Genomic DNA, 15,599 nt, shown 5'->3' with positions numbered 1-15,599 from the left:
TGTTCTGTTGTTGCTCGATGAATACTAAGACTGAACACTTGGTTAACATTAAAAGTCCTTTGATGCCCGACCACTCAATTAACACTGCAAGCTAGATATCCTTCATTGCTCGATTGTTTGGTCAATACTGAAATATTCTTCATTACACGATTGCTTGGTCAACACTGAATATGCTCGGTTAACACTGCAAATCCTTCATTGCTTGGTTAATACTGACATTTGTGTAACATCAATGGCAACATACAATTTGAATAATTGTTTCCAATAGAAGTTATCTTGATCTTTCATTTGAGCCTAGGGGTGTTGTAGAGTTACCTACAACTCTAACAATAAATTTATACTGAATAATCTTCCATCATAGAAACAAGGCATTAACCCCAACTTTGGACTTTCACACATCATAACTTAAGTTGAACCATATGGATTTAGGCCAATTCAAACTTTATTTCAAGTTTAGTATTTGGCTAAATTTGGATTACAGGGAAGATTGTGCTTGGTAAATTAGTCCGAGAGGGAAGTTATCAATAATATAGCCTAGACAACATCTCCAATTTTTAAATAAGTTGCTTGAAGAGGGAGTTGGAAGTTTAGTTGAAATTTTCAAAGGAAAAATATCTCACACCTTGTGAATGTAATTGAGAAGAGCTTTGGATAATTTGATGTCACTCTTGAGCTGTAAGTCATTTTCCAAGTTGAGGATGTGAACTCACAATCTCTAAAGTCCATAATGTTTGTTTCAAGTTTTCTATTAAATTGATAATTAGTAGCAAGAAGCCGCTCTTATAAAATTATCAATCTATTCCACCAAATAGAAGTCATGGATAAAGTTACACCATGACTATTCTTGATCTTTCAATTCAAGAAAATGATACATTAGCTGCTAAGCTTTCCAAATGCTTAAAAATTATCTAGAGGCTTGAGGCTTGAGGAACTTATATTTCCATCCAACCTATTTGTAATTGTTATTGAATATGATAGTAGCGATTCTATGCATAATAAGAGACTTTCATGGAGCTACTTCATGAAGAAATCTCGTAATCCATTTAGCAATTAGACATATTTCTTATATGAAAGAGTTAATCACTTCTAGACCTCATTTATAATTTGTTTGAATACAATGTAATCATAAAGCAATTAATTACCATATATTTTTCTTTCTATTTTCCTTTAAAGCCTTTTAATTGATTAAATAAATTGATTATAACAACTTTTAGAAGGAAGCTAACATGATGAGCCCTTTTTTCGCCTATCTATTTATGCATTGTCCTAGCCCATCCATTTCTTATATGAAAAAATTAATCACTTCTAAGCCTCCTTTATTTTTTGATTGAATAAAATATAATCATAAAACAATTGATTCATATTATTTTTCTTTCTATTTTCTAAGGAACCTTGATTATTATTAATTATAATGCAACTAATTATAAGAACTTCTAGAAAGAAGCTTAACATAACCCTCCCATTTAAGCATCACCATAAACCATCTATTTCACTCCATTTAATGATGGCGACAAAATCAACCAACTTAATACAATAAAAAAATCTAACCTATTATTTTGACAAAATCTTACTACATTAGAAAAACCCTACCAATTATTTTGTTTTATCAAATACTTTTTTTATTGAAAAAACCTAACAATTACGATGGAAATATAAGTCCTTAATTGGATGGAAATGTCTCCTACTTATCAAAATCTTACTCTCTTAGAAAAACCTACCCAGTATTTTGTTTTATCAAATACTTTTTAAACGGTGGGCCACCTGTTTACATCCAGCTAGTGACGGTGACAATGACTTTCCCAACTTAATACAACCAGGAAAACACATAATCTGACGAAGTCGGGGTTGATTCTTCATATCCACCAACCAACGGTCCTAACTTGAAAAAATAAATAAACAAGTCCTCCAAAATTTCAGTCGATCTGCCATTAAATTTCGGACACGGTCTCCAATTTCCACGTTGATGGGACAAAATCCATTTTAATAACGACTCTCAATTTTGAGCACAATCGGTGCACATGTCGACAAAAAAAGCCCAAAAACATTATTCAAATAGGCAATGCTGGTCAATTTCCCTCTGAATCTCTTCTATTTATCTGAAGGAAAAAATTAAGAAATGTCACAGGAACATAAAGACCACTGTTTGGCTGATTACATTCAATTTCACAAATTGTGGAATTTGGAAACAAGTCTCCTCACACCTACTAGGAAATCTATCTCTGACACGTAGTAAACCCGGGCAGCCATTGAAAACAAAAGGAGCTTTGATCTCCACCTTTGAACATTGAAGACACCGCCTGCACATTAAAAAAATTATTACCGAGCTTATTTTAATAGAAAACTGAGGGGCCGAAGTATTTAGCTCTTTCTTTTATTCTAGTTTAAAGAAGTTTCGAATTCCAAGACTGGAAAAACTACGTTTTTGGATCATTGCCATACATGATAAGTGTACCTATTTGCAGAGAGGAGAGAAGAAGTGGGAATTTAGAGCAGTTAACTAGTTGGTACACTGATTTCAGACAAGGCAGAGAGATATTAATGGCGATAGGCAGTTAAGATATGAATGCCAGTGTACCCTCTTCATCAAAGAGTTTTTCCCCCTTCTTGTCTATGGTCTCAAACTTCGTATATATTACGTTTCAGTTTACTATTTATCCAGTACCCTGGGCATTGCGCCAAAGTACTGTGATCTGTGAAGGGGAAAAATGGAGGGAGGGAGATCATTGGCAGAGACTCCAACATGGTCTGTGGCCACTGTTACTACGATTCTGGTGGGCATTTGTTTCATTGTGGAGCGCTCCATTCACCGTTTTGGAGAGGTACTCAAATCTGATTTGAAATCCAACTTATTGGGTGACATTGGGGATTGATTTCGCTTATTGTCTGCATTGGTATATGTTTTCATCAACATTCTAGCTGCATAGCCCATCGTATTCAGAGCTCTGACTTGCAAAGATAATCAGATGAATGGACGGCTTGTTGTGTGAAGCAGTCTGAATTCTCTCCAGTGACATTTTAGGATTTCTTGTAGATTTGACTGGTGAATTAGGCTTTTATTGCATCATTCCTCGAACAACCCATTTCTTATAGTAGTTTTTTGATCTCCGGGGATCTTTAATTGGAACCAGCAGATGCTATTTCCTACGGGTTAAGAATCATTTTAAAAATCTAATGAAAGGAAACGATTATTTATAACTTCATCCGTTACTGCCGGTACCTGTATTTTTTGGGAAGGTCAATCATCCTTGTATATATTTCAGCTCAACAGTACCTAACCGGTCCCAGCTTATAGAATTTAAGAACTTCTGTATGGATACAATCCTGTTCAAATTTCTCTCGTATCTGGAGGTTTTGTGGCATAACTCACCGACCACATAGATTCGCTACTAATAATTTATCGAAAAAATGCTGTAACACTTGACCCATGAATTAGCTTGCAACTTGTTAAATATTCATATATCTGCTACTAATTATTTATCTGAAAAAGGCTGTAATACTTGACTTGTGAATTAGCTCACAATTAGTTAATTTTTAAGTATAGGAGCAAATAGTTTCCCAATCGTACAGCGAAGTTAACAAAATTTGAATCAGACCCTGGATTTCATTTTTAGTTACTCCTCAAATATTCTCTGTTTTGGAGGACTCCTAGAACAGGCCCGGCTATCAATTTTAATGTGTATTCGTTGTTTGTTTTTGAAAAATTAGATTGGGATTTTCTTTTACCCAGTTAACGTTAGTGGCCTGGGCTGCTCTGGTTAGCGATGGTGATTGTCTTACATTGGGATTTTTCTTATCCCTCTTTTTGTTAATTGTTTGGCAGACGCTGTTTTAAGAGTATATACAATAGATGCGTTATTTAATGTCTATATATTATTATATTGTGGATTTATTTTGGTGCAGTGGCTCGCTAGAACAAAGCGTAAACCTCTTTTGGCAGCACTCACTAAAATCAAGGAGGGTGGGTACACTTTCTACTTAAAAATTTCAATTAAATTCACTTATTTGAATGTGTTTGTAAAAATGTAAAGGTTTCTGTGTGTGTTGGAACAGAGCTGATGTTACTGGGACTTATGTCACTTCTATTGTCTCAATCGGCTAGATCGATATCTCACTTCTGTGTAAAGTCATCCATATTTAGTAGCAAATTCTATCCCTGTTCAAGGGAGGATTTTGACAAGCCTTCGAAAAATCATACATCAGTAAGCCACTTGTATCCTGAACATTACCAATTACATTTTTCACATGGAAGACGGCTTGCTGTTATCAACCACTGCGATGAGGTATGATTAAATGAAAGCAACTTTTTTAATACATTACATGCATGGAAGAAACAAAACGAAGAAAAAAGCACTTGGTTTCTTTAGTTTGTGCATGTGAAGACAATTATTTCTTGAAATTGATATTTGGGTGTTTTAGGGGCATGAACCTTTTGTTTCATATGAAAGTCTTGAGCAGCTGCATCGTTTCCTATTCATCCTTGGAGTCACACATGTTCTGTATTGCTGCTTAACTATGCTGTTTGCAATGATCAAGGTAAATTTACATGTCCTCCTCTGAAAATCAAGTTTGGAATCATCTGGCTTTTCACTGTTCTCCTCTTTACCTTGAGAGGTTGCCATGTTGGGTAGGTACCATATCTTCAAGCTCTTATGTTTTTTGCTGCTTAGCTTTACATTCTTATGTTTTTTGTTTCAGATCTATAGCTGGAGGCCCTGGGAAATCGAAGCTCATTCAAGACTCATTGTACCTGGTAAGTCAATTTTATCTTGATAATATTGAAAGTCGAAGCACAGCAACATAATGTACCTTTTGTGTATCTTAGACACATTCACATTCAATAGAGGGAAGCAATACTTGAAGTTTAAGAACTTGGACGAAAAATTGTCAAAGCAAAATAAATCTGGGTGCCAGATTTATTCAGGCATCAGGAGGCAAGGTCTACTCATCTTGCAGGAATTTTTTTAGTAATAATCTTAAGGACTTTTCTTTCGTAAAGACAATAAACATAGTTTCTTCTGCAATTTTTTGAAGAGACATAAAAACTTTTATTCTTTTTAGCCCTTCAGTCATGTGTCCACAACCTTCTCCTCATTGTTCTAACTTCCAAAGACTGATATACAGAAGGATCTTCTATACTCTGATCACCTGTAGAGTTGGAAAATCAAATTGATTATCGCCTGTTAAAACTTTAGTTATTGTAGCACAATGCTCAAGTTAGTTCTGCTTCTTGGCAGATTTGAATGGCTAATCTTCTCTTTACTTCTCTGAATTGGTTAGTGCTTAAAATAATATCCCGTCTTAACATAATCGTACACTATTTGTCCTTTGCTGAAAAGTGATGCAGGAGCATCCTACCTGCCCATGGGAAAATGGGAGTATCACAAAGATACGGACATCCATCAAATTGATTTGTTGAGAAGGTTTCAGACATCTGGCAGGTCTAAGGTAGGTTCCACAAATTTGTCAGCATCCCTGGTAGGCACGTCGATATCGTTTTGTAACTGTAGCATAGGACTTCAGATGGTGAACATAATGGAGTTTTTTTTTTCAGAATGTTGAGAACCTAATGGTGACTGTTCTGGGAAAAATTCTAGGAATAGGTGAAATTGAAATGGCAGGAGCTGTTCAGAGAAATGTAAGGAATCAGATGAAAGACAGAATCTAAAGGTACTCAGCTTGGCACTTGTTTGTTCAGAATATAAAAGAAAGATCCAATGGTAAATTTGAATTGATAGAAGAGAGGCAAGTGGATGCAACAGCACAGGAATAGCTCACTACTCTGGACTTGCAGGCTTAAGGTTTACTGCCTTAGGGCAAGATACAAATGACTCACAGACTGAGATGCTCTGTCATAGGGCAAGATACAAAACTGTCAAGAAGGCCCCCCCAGTCTTCCAGAAGGATACATGAATATTATGATTCAAAATTAACAAGCCTTTAGCGAAATACATGTTGTGAGGTTTTCACACCATCGCCCCATTGCAAATGGGGACCCCCTCTTCTTGCTTTAGCAGTAGGCTGGTGGTCTTGGTAGCAATTTTAAAATCCCCAATGTTGAAGAGATGATTTTGGGCAACTTTGGTCTGTTGAATAATCAAGTCTGTCAAGCGACATGGGCGAGAGCTAGGCTAAGCTAGTCAAGGATATGGAGCTGAAATCAAAGTACTTGTGATGAATTGAGTTAGAAACTTTTGAAAATCCTTGTTTCAGTTTCAATTCCACCTTAGAAAGTTAGGAAAGGCTGTAAGAGGTAACATTGTTGGAGGCATGTTGGATCTTAAAGTTTGGCTAAGTCTAGTTTTTAAAACTCCCAAAATCTAAAATCTTTATTTTATCTCCTATTAATCTGAAACCTATCTCAAACATCCTAACAGTATTTATATAAAATGTGACTTAAGGTGAACTTAAATGTTATAGCTTTATATAAATCCTCTCGCCCTCTAAGCTGAAGAAACTGACTTGAGGAATTTGGGAGTTAACTTACAAACGAAAAATTGTAAGACTAGGTTGGACTCCGATCATGTCCTAGGATTCACAATCCCTACAACCCCCAGATTCCGACCCCATCAAAAGTGACTTTCAAGTGCATCTTGATGAAAAAAGTGAAGGGAGAATGCAAAATGATGTATTTAAAGGTGAATTTGCTAAACCTAAATAATCTCAAGGGAAGGGCAGAATCTTCCTTGATCTTGAGATTTTTAATCCCAACCAAGCCCAGATTTCTGCCCGCATTTAGAGCCATCAAAAGGAGAATTCATGTGGACAAAAGAATAAGTTTATGTTGAACAATGACTTGCACCAAGAGATCAAATCCAACTAATGATGAAATAATAGAATTGAAGATTTAGGATGACCAAAATGAAGTCCTAGGGAGATCATAGAATCCAGTGCCTTCTTAGGATTCATTATTCCAACAAAGGTGAGATATCTGCCCCTCCTTTCTAAGGTAACCAAAAGTTGAATCCAAAGAATGAATGAGGAGGGGGAATTTCAGGTTAAGAGTGATAGTTTTCAGTCCACAAGAAGATCAAATCCGAGCCAAGAAACCAAGTGAGATTGGGGACTTGGAAACATAACAAGATGTAATCTCAGGGAGATAGTGGAATCCGCTGCCCTCTTAAGATTCTCAATCCTGAGACCCTCTGATTTCCGCCTAACATTAAAGGAAAGACATGAAGACATGGAAGAGTGAAATTCAAATGTGTGGAGATTGGAATGGAGGAATGTCATGTCCCCTTTCTAGCGACATAACTTCTACCAGGGATTTGCCTATCATTGACTCTTGTAGGCAAATAATTTTTGGAAGAGAGAGTCATTCTATTGACAGATGATTACATTCTTGCTCTCAAAAAGTTATTATCCAGTAAGTGGGGCCTACTTGTCTTAATGACGAATTGAGATGGTACTTTAACTTTATAAAGTTATTTATTTAATTAATAATAAAATACATTATAATAAGTTATTATAATAAGTTGTTCTGGAAGCTTCCAACGACTTCTCAAAAAAATGAATAAATAGAGGACAAGAGGCACCCATTTGGACAAGTGGTTTTGTGGATTCGATTTCTCTTTCAAGTGGGGCAATTTGTAGTCATTGGTCTGCAAATTACCATTAGGTCTCTGGGAACGAAAACTCCCTTGGATCTGCATAACTGAGGAGGTGAAATATCCCCCGAAGGGTTGCACATTGGAGGTGGTCTTTAGCCATTTCATGTTGGGCTTATTTGCGTATTCGGAATTTTTGAAGGGTGACGATTTCTTGGAGTCCTGGAATTGAAGAATTTAAAGAGAAGCAGGGAAGCTTTTACTGGATACCAGTCCCTCATATCCGTCTCCAAATTACATGCCAATCAATGTGATATCATCCTACAAACCAGGTGGATCAACTCTACCTCAAAGGGGCCACAGTAACGCAAGCTGGAAATAATAAATTGAAAATCGCACAACTTGTATGAATTCGACAGTAAGAGCAGACGGAATCTGATTATAATTAGCGCAGAGATCCATACGGCAGTAGCATTACTTCAGTGATATCCATATCCACGCAGGAAGAAGGATATGTCAGTCCCGAAACTTCATTCGAACTCCTTTTCGAATCGGCAGGATCTGCAGCTTAGATTCCGTCTTTAAAAACAACATTCCGACTCGACCCCAATCACAACCCTGCATAATCCCATGCGGAAATTTTCTAGCAGCATCGACATCCCTATTTTCGGATTGATTGGGAAACATACCCTAATTAGTTATCAATTCGCATGCATTCAAACTACCCACGGAGACGGCTATTCCAGGTTTTGAATGTTGTTTTAGTTGTATATGTTAAAATTCAGACTCTGTTATCCACAATTGGTTAAATCGAATTAGGACCTGTAACCAATGAAATTACAATAAGAGTTTTCCTGAATATTATTGGCACTATCATTATCCATTGCATTCATTCCATCCACTTTACTTGGTGAATTTATTCTTTAAAATTCATAGTACTTTATCTTCCTATAGTGCATTTCAAACTACAAGACAGGGTTCTAATAAATTGTCTCAGTTTAGTATTGTCTTTTAAGTATACGTTTAAGTAAGAATCATCACAGTGGTATCAGAGCTATTGACCTGCCATCCTGTTGGGTAGAAATATTTTATGCAACCCTATTCCAGGTATTATATTCGCAGGAGAACAATATTTAAGGGCAGAGATATGGGTGAGAGACAGTCACAGAGTCCCCCAACATTTCCCAGAGTTGATGACGATGAAACCAAAGAGTTTTACAGAATCATGACTACCGGACAGCAAGAAATAGCTCAGTCATTACAAGCTTTGACTACCATAATGGAGAGAGTTGTTCAGCCCAGGATTCAGGAACAAGGTAGGGGTACACCTGATCATGATAATAGAAGTGTGGTAGGCTCACAGGGTGCTCCTAGGCGTAGATCATGGACAGCAAATAGGCCTACTTGTCCCACTTTCCTAAGGGAGGAGGCTCAGGAGATAGGAGAAGACGAATTGCCAGATGATTTTTAGGATGATCTCAGAGCTGCTACTGCTGAATGGCAAGCATTACCCTTGCATGTGCGTGAACTATTGAACTTTGACCGCTATCTAAACCAAAGGAGAGAGCATATGAGGAGCAACCGTCAGATTAAGAGGTCTAGAGGAGGACATGATAGTGAGTTGCAGCGAGCTATTAGCAAACTCAATTTACCATCTTTCGATGGTAGTGGTCAGATGACAGCGCAAGCTTGGGTTCATAAGTTGGATATTTTCCTAGCATTAAGGCCTATGTCTGAGATAGATGCCATCAGGTATGCCACCTTGCATTTGGAAGGCGCAGCTCATGACTGGTGGTCACATGGGATGGTTACTTTGCAGCACAATCAGGTGACATCCTACCAAGATTTTGTGGATAGATTAGTTGAGCGTTTTGATAAGGATCTAGAGATTTATTTCCGTGACCTCGCACAATTGAGACAGTCAGGCAAATTTGGAGGATTATATTAGTGAATTCCAGAGGTTGTCAGTTATGGTACAAGATGTCTCTGAGAGACGACTAGTTATATTATTTATAGAAGGATTGTCTGAACCCCTCAAAGTTTTGGATTAAGGCATTTGACCCACCAACACTGCAGGAAGCTATGAGGAAAGCACGAAGTATGGAGCTTACAGCACCGTCTAGCAAGTTTACTACTAGGAGTACTACTTCTTTCAGAGACAAAAGGAAGTTTGATAAAAATAAAGGGAAGAGTATTGATACCAAAGGAAAATCTACTACACCTCTGGATGCAGAAGCACTAAACGACTTGCGCAGAAAGAAACTATGCTTTTATTGCAAAGGCCCATATGACAAGGACCATGATTGTCCTTTAAGACCTAAGGGAAAGGCCAATAGAGTTATGTGGGCATATTATGAAGGATCAGATTCTGATAGTACGGCAAATGAGGATGATCACAGTAGTTCAGAACCTGAAGGAGAAACAGGAAATTCAGAACAAAAGGAAGAAATTGAGTTACATTTACAGCAAGGGCGTTTGTCTAGTATCCAGCAGGAGGGATCTTTTAGGTTACGTGGTGTTCTAGCAGGACAGAAGGTGATCACATTGGTTGATACAGGGGCCACACACAACTTCATTGATGCACGATTGGTTGAGCGCCGTGGAATCAAAACAGAGGAGTTTGAGGGACTCCGAGTACAGGTTGCCGATGGATACACTCTTAAGTGCAATAGAATGGTCAGAGATATGCCTTTACGTCTGAATAATTATGAGTTTAAGGCAGATTACCATGTGGTCAATATGGGCGACTTGGATATCATTTTGGGTATGGCATGGTTACGTTTATTGGGCGAAGTCACTTTCCGTCTCAAGGACATGGAGATCAAGTTTGAGGTGAATGGGAGGCAGCATGTGTTGAGAGCTATCAGGAATAGTGACATACGAACCATTTCTCTCAGGCGATTGGAAAGATTGGTGAGGCATAATGATATTGAATGGGCAGCCACGTGTACCCTCATGCCCACAAAGGAGGAACAACAAAAGACAGAATATCATCCAGACATCCAGATATTCAGGGAAAAGTATAGTAAGGTATTCAGCGATATTCCGCCTGGTACACCACCTGATAGAGGGATTGAGCACATCATCGAATTAGAAGAAGGTGCTAAACCAGTTATGATCACTCCATACAAGCATCCAAAGAGGCTTAAAGATGAAATAGAAAAAAACATCAAGGAGCTTCTCGCAATGGGACACATTAGACCCAGTAAGTCTCCTTTCGCTTCTTCAGTAGTTTTGGTAAAAAAGAGAGATGATTCTCTTCGGATGTGCATTGATTACAGAATGCTGAATAAGAAGACTATTAAGAATAGATATCCTATTCCACGAATTGATGAGTTGATAGATGAACTACATGGGGCATGCTACTTTAGTAAAATAGACCTGAGATCCGGTTACCACCAGATTAGAGTCAGAGAACAGGACATAGAGAAGACTGCCTTCAGATGTCATTGTGGACATTTTGAGTTTGTAGTGATGCCATTCGGGTTGACCAATGCACCAGCTACTTTCCAGTCCACCATGAATAAGGTCTTCCATTATCAGCTGAGGAAATTTGTGTTGGTTTTCTTTGATGATATCTTGGTATACAGTCGGACATGGCGTGAGCACATGGAGCATTTAGAGACAGTATTGAAGATCTTTCAGGCAGAATCTTTGTATGCCAAAGAATCCAAATGTGATTTGGGTATGACCAAGTTGTTATACTTAGGTCATATTATCAGTAGAGAAGGAGTACGGATGGATCCTGATAAGATCCGTGCTATTGTGGAGTGGCCTATTCCTGAGAACTTGACCCAGCTGAGAGGATTCCTTGATTTATGTGGCTTCTATCGCAGATTTGTTTGCGGATATTCGCGACATGCGACTCCTATGACAGATTTGCTTAAAAAGGGAGCTTTTGTTTGGACAGCAAGGGCACAGGCTTGTTTTGACAGATTTAAGATCATGACTTCATGCCCGGTACTAGCATTGCCCGATTTTTCGAAGCCATTTGAACTTCAGTGTGATGCCTCAGGAGATGGTATTGGGGCTGTTTTGATGCAGGACAAACACCCTATTGCATATGAGAGCAGAAAACTCCGTGGGCCAGAGAAAACATTCAGCATTTACGACAAAGAGATGTTAGCTATCATGCATGCATTAGCTAAGTTCAGACAGTATTTAGTAGGTGGTAAGTTTTGTACAAAAACTGACCACAACAGTCTGAGGCATTTCCTTGGGCAGAGAGATCTCAATGATAGACAGCAAAAATGGGTGAGTAAGCTACAGGCATATGACTTTGATATATCATATGTTAAGGGCACTCAAAATGTGGTAGCAGACGCCTTGTCTCGCAGGCCGCACCTTAGTTCGATGATGGAGATCTCTGAGGATTGGAAGCATCTGATTATGGCAGAGTATGTTAGAGACTCTTGGGCATCTGGGTTAGTTGATGGGACAATTGTTGACACTAGGTATTCACTTGTGGATGACTTGATCATTTACAAAAGCAGGATCTTTTTAGTCCCAGGATCGAAGGTGAAACGGTCTATTATGCGGGCTCTTCATGATTCACCCATAGCTGGTCATCCCGGGTACTTTAAAACATATAGACAAGTGCGGGAACGGTTTACATGGAAAGGACTCAAGAAGGATGTGTTGCAGTATGTTCGTGAGTGTTCTGTTTGTCAATAGAATAAACAGGAGCATACCTTTCCAGCAGGACTCTTACAGCCACTTCCCATTCTAAGACAGAAGTGGGAATGCATATCCATGGATTTCATTACAAGGTTGCCCAAGGCTCAGGGACGTGATTGCATTTATGTGGTGGTAGATAGACTAACGAAATATGCTCATTTCTTTCCCATCACCACAACTTATACAGCAGTACAGGTAGCTGAGGTATTCTTCAGAGAAGTTCTCAAGTTAGATGGGATACCCCGTAGTATTGTCAATGACAGGGATAGCAGATTCTTGAGTCATTTCTGGAAGTAGGTGTTTCGATTATGTGGCACTGAGCTCACACCCAGTACTAGTTATCACCCGCAGACTGATGGACAGACGAAGATAGTAAACAAGTGGGTGGAAGGCTACTTGAGGAACTACGTGGTTGATCAGCAGAAGGCATGGGTAAGATGGATTTATTTGTGTGAATATTGTTACAATACTACTTTTCACATGTCAATTCAGATGACACCCTTCCGAGCATTATATGGGTATGATGCACCGAGCTTCATTGATTTGTTGATGGGGGATATCCGGGTTCCACGTGCCGGGGATTTGATTCAAGAGAGTAAAGACATTATTAGCACTCTTCGGGATAACATTGCTCGGGCCCAAAATCAATATAAGCAGTATGCAGATCAAAAGAGAACTGAGAGAGGCTTTGAGGTTGGTGACATGGTTTACCTCATGCTTTAGCCCTTTCGGCAATCTACACTTAAAAGAAGTGGGTCAAAAAAACTTAAGCCTAGATATTATGGGCCTTTCAGAATCACCAGACGAATAGGGGAATTAGCTTATGAGCTTGAGCTTCCAGCAGATAGCAAAGTGTATAATGTGTTCCATGTGTCGCGTCTCAAAAAGGCGCTGGGACAGAATGTGGTACCTTCTACAGTATTACCCCCTTTGGATGATGAAGGGAAACTGATCTTAGTGCCGGAATTCATTTTGGAAAGTAGGGAAAAACAACTCCGTAGAAGGTTAATCAGAGAATATTTGGTTAAATGGAAAGATCTACCAGTTGAAGATGCCACTTGGGAAAATGAAACAATTTTGCAGCATCCAGCTTTAAGATTGCTTGAGGACAAGCAATTTCAGGAAGGGCGGACTGTCATGTCCCCTTTCTAGCGACATAACTTCTACCAGGGATTTGCCTATCATTGACTCTCGTAGGCAAATAATTTTTGGAAGAGAGAGTCATTCTATTGACAGATGATTACATTCTTGCTCTCAAAAAGTTATTATCCAGTAAGTGGGGCCTACTTGTCTTAATGACGAATTGAGATGGTACTTTAACTTTATAAAGTTATTTATTTAATTAATAATAAAATACATTATAATAAGTTATTATAATAAGTTGTTCTGGAAGCTTCCAACGACTTCTCAAAAAAATGAATAAATAGAGGACAAGAGGCACCCATTTGGACAAGTGGTTTTGTGGATTCGATTTCTCTTTCAAGTGGGGCAATTTGTAGTCATTGGTCTGCAAATTACCATTAGGTCTCTGGGAACGAAAACTCCCTTGGATCTGCATAACTGAGGAGGTGAAATATCCCCCGAAGGGTTGCACATTGGAGGTGGTCTTTAGCCATTTCATGTTGGGCTTATTTGCGTATTCGGAATTTTTGAAGGGTGACGATTTCTTGGAGTCCTGGAACTGAAGAATTTAAAGAGAAGCAGGGAAGCTTTTACTGGATACCAGTCCCTCATATCTGTCTCCAAATTACATGCCAATCAATGTGATATCATCCTACAAACCAGGGGGATCAACTCTACCTCAAAGGGGCCGCAGTAACGCACGCTGGAAATAATAAATTGAAAATCGCACAAGTTGTATGAATTCGACAGCAAGAGCAGACGGGATCTGATTATAATTAGCGCAGAGATCCATACGGCAGCGACATTACTTCAGCGATATCCATATCCACGCAGGAAGAAGGATATGTCAGTCCCGAAACTTCATTCGAACTCCTTCTTTTCGAATCGGCAGGATCTGCAGCTTAGATTCCGTCTTTAAAAACAACATTCCGACTCAACCCCGATCACAACCCTGCATAATCCCGTGCGGAAATTTTCCAGCAGCATCAGCATCCCTATTTTTGGATTGATTGGGAAACATACCCTAATCAGTTATCAATTCACATGCATTCAAACTACCCACGGAGACGGCTATTCCAGGTTCTGAATGTTGTTTTAGTTGTATATGTTAAAATTTAGACTCTGTTATCCACAATTGGTTAAATCGAATTAGGACCTGTAACCAGTGAAATTTACAATAAGAGTTTTCCTGAATATTATTGGCACTATCATTATCCATTGCATTCGTTCCATCCACTTTACTTGGTGAATTTATTCTTTAAAATTCAAAGTACTTTATCTTCCTATAGTGCATTTCAGACTACAAGATAGGGTTCTAATAAATTGTCTCAGTTTAGTATTGTCTTTTAAGTATACGTTTAAGTAAGAATCATCACAAGGAAGTGACCATAAGTTGCAAATGCATGGTCAAACTTACCATAAAGCAAAATGAAAGAGAAAGGTGAGATGCTATCGCAAGGATTGTCCAAGACATGGGAACTTAAAACAAAAATCCTAGAGAAGGGGTAGAATTAACTGCCTTCTTAGGATAGGCGAGAATTCTGTCCATGATTGAGAATTAATCCTAGTCCATGGGCAAGTTCTGCCATGAGCTTATTGCTGTTTAAGACAAGTCCTAAACGAAGCATTCGATTCCATTGAAGAATTAGGGTTAAACCTTTGGTTTAGACTACAAAATCTAGGCAAGGGAACATAGGAAGTGCAAATGAATAATCCTATGGGGGAGGTGGAATCTGCCTACCTCTTGGGATTCCAAGTCTCTTGACACATTAAAATTTTACCCCATGATTGAGGGAAAATCCTAGCCTAGAAGTAATTTATGCCGTGAGCTAATGGTGCTTGAGGCATGTCATGGACTCCAAACTTGCATGAGAATGGAAGAGAACAAAGAAATGATTGAATTTCACCTAACGGGCTAAGTAGGGATGTGCAAAACAAAGTGAGGATGTTATAGGGTAAATGAGAATTCAATTGGAAATGTTAACCCGATCCTAAGGGGGAGAATCTGCCCCTCAAGTTTTTGCAACAACTTAGGCCAAGTCAAATGAAGAAAAAGAGTTGCTAATACATGACAATTTGATGATAAAAAATATGCCTTTTACCCCTAGATCAGGTTGGCCAACATAAAGAAACACAAGGATTAAATTGAATGATTTTTATTGGACAAAGAGGAAGCAAGTTTGCCCAAGAAAGACATTCCCCTTTCAACTTTGAGGTTGCCTATATAAGATTGGGAGGACAATTCATTTTCACCAA

General features: G+C 38.5%; 1 protein-coding gene across 2 annotated transcripts in view; it reads left to right on the top strand.

The window, feature by feature from the left end:
* The first annotated feature begins 1,959 nt into the window (after nt 1–1,959).
* LOC149531146 (MLO-like protein 4) overlaps nt 1,960–15,599 on the top strand; it is a 134,789-nt gene continuing 121,149 nt past the window's right edge. The window contains exons 1-5 of one of the 2 annotated variants that reach the window (XM_089811112.1): nt 1,960–2,819; nt 3,901–3,958; nt 4,051–4,280; nt 4,417–4,533; nt 4,696–4,750. In XM_089811112.1, the coding sequence (XP_089667238.1) occupies nt 2,706–2,819; nt 3,901–3,958; nt 4,051–4,280; nt 4,417–4,533; nt 4,696–4,750 (574 nt within the window). In that variant the 5' untranslated portion in view covers nt 1,960–2,705. The remainder of the gene's footprint in view (nt 2,820–3,900; nt 3,959–4,050; nt 4,281–4,416; nt 4,534–4,695; nt 4,751–15,599) is intronic. The other variant, XM_089811113.1, reaches the window with a different exon arrangement.

The sequence above is a fragment of the Cupressus sempervirens genome, chromosome 11 (assembly GCF_028749045.1).
Source record: "Cupressus sempervirens isolate cs-2001-9-10 chromosome 11, ASM2874904v1, whole genome shotgun sequence".
NCBI lineage: Eukaryota > Viridiplantae > Streptophyta > Pinopsida > Cupressales > Cupressaceae > Cupressus > Cupressus sempervirens.
This window is presented reverse-complemented; position numbering and strand designations above follow the sequence as displayed.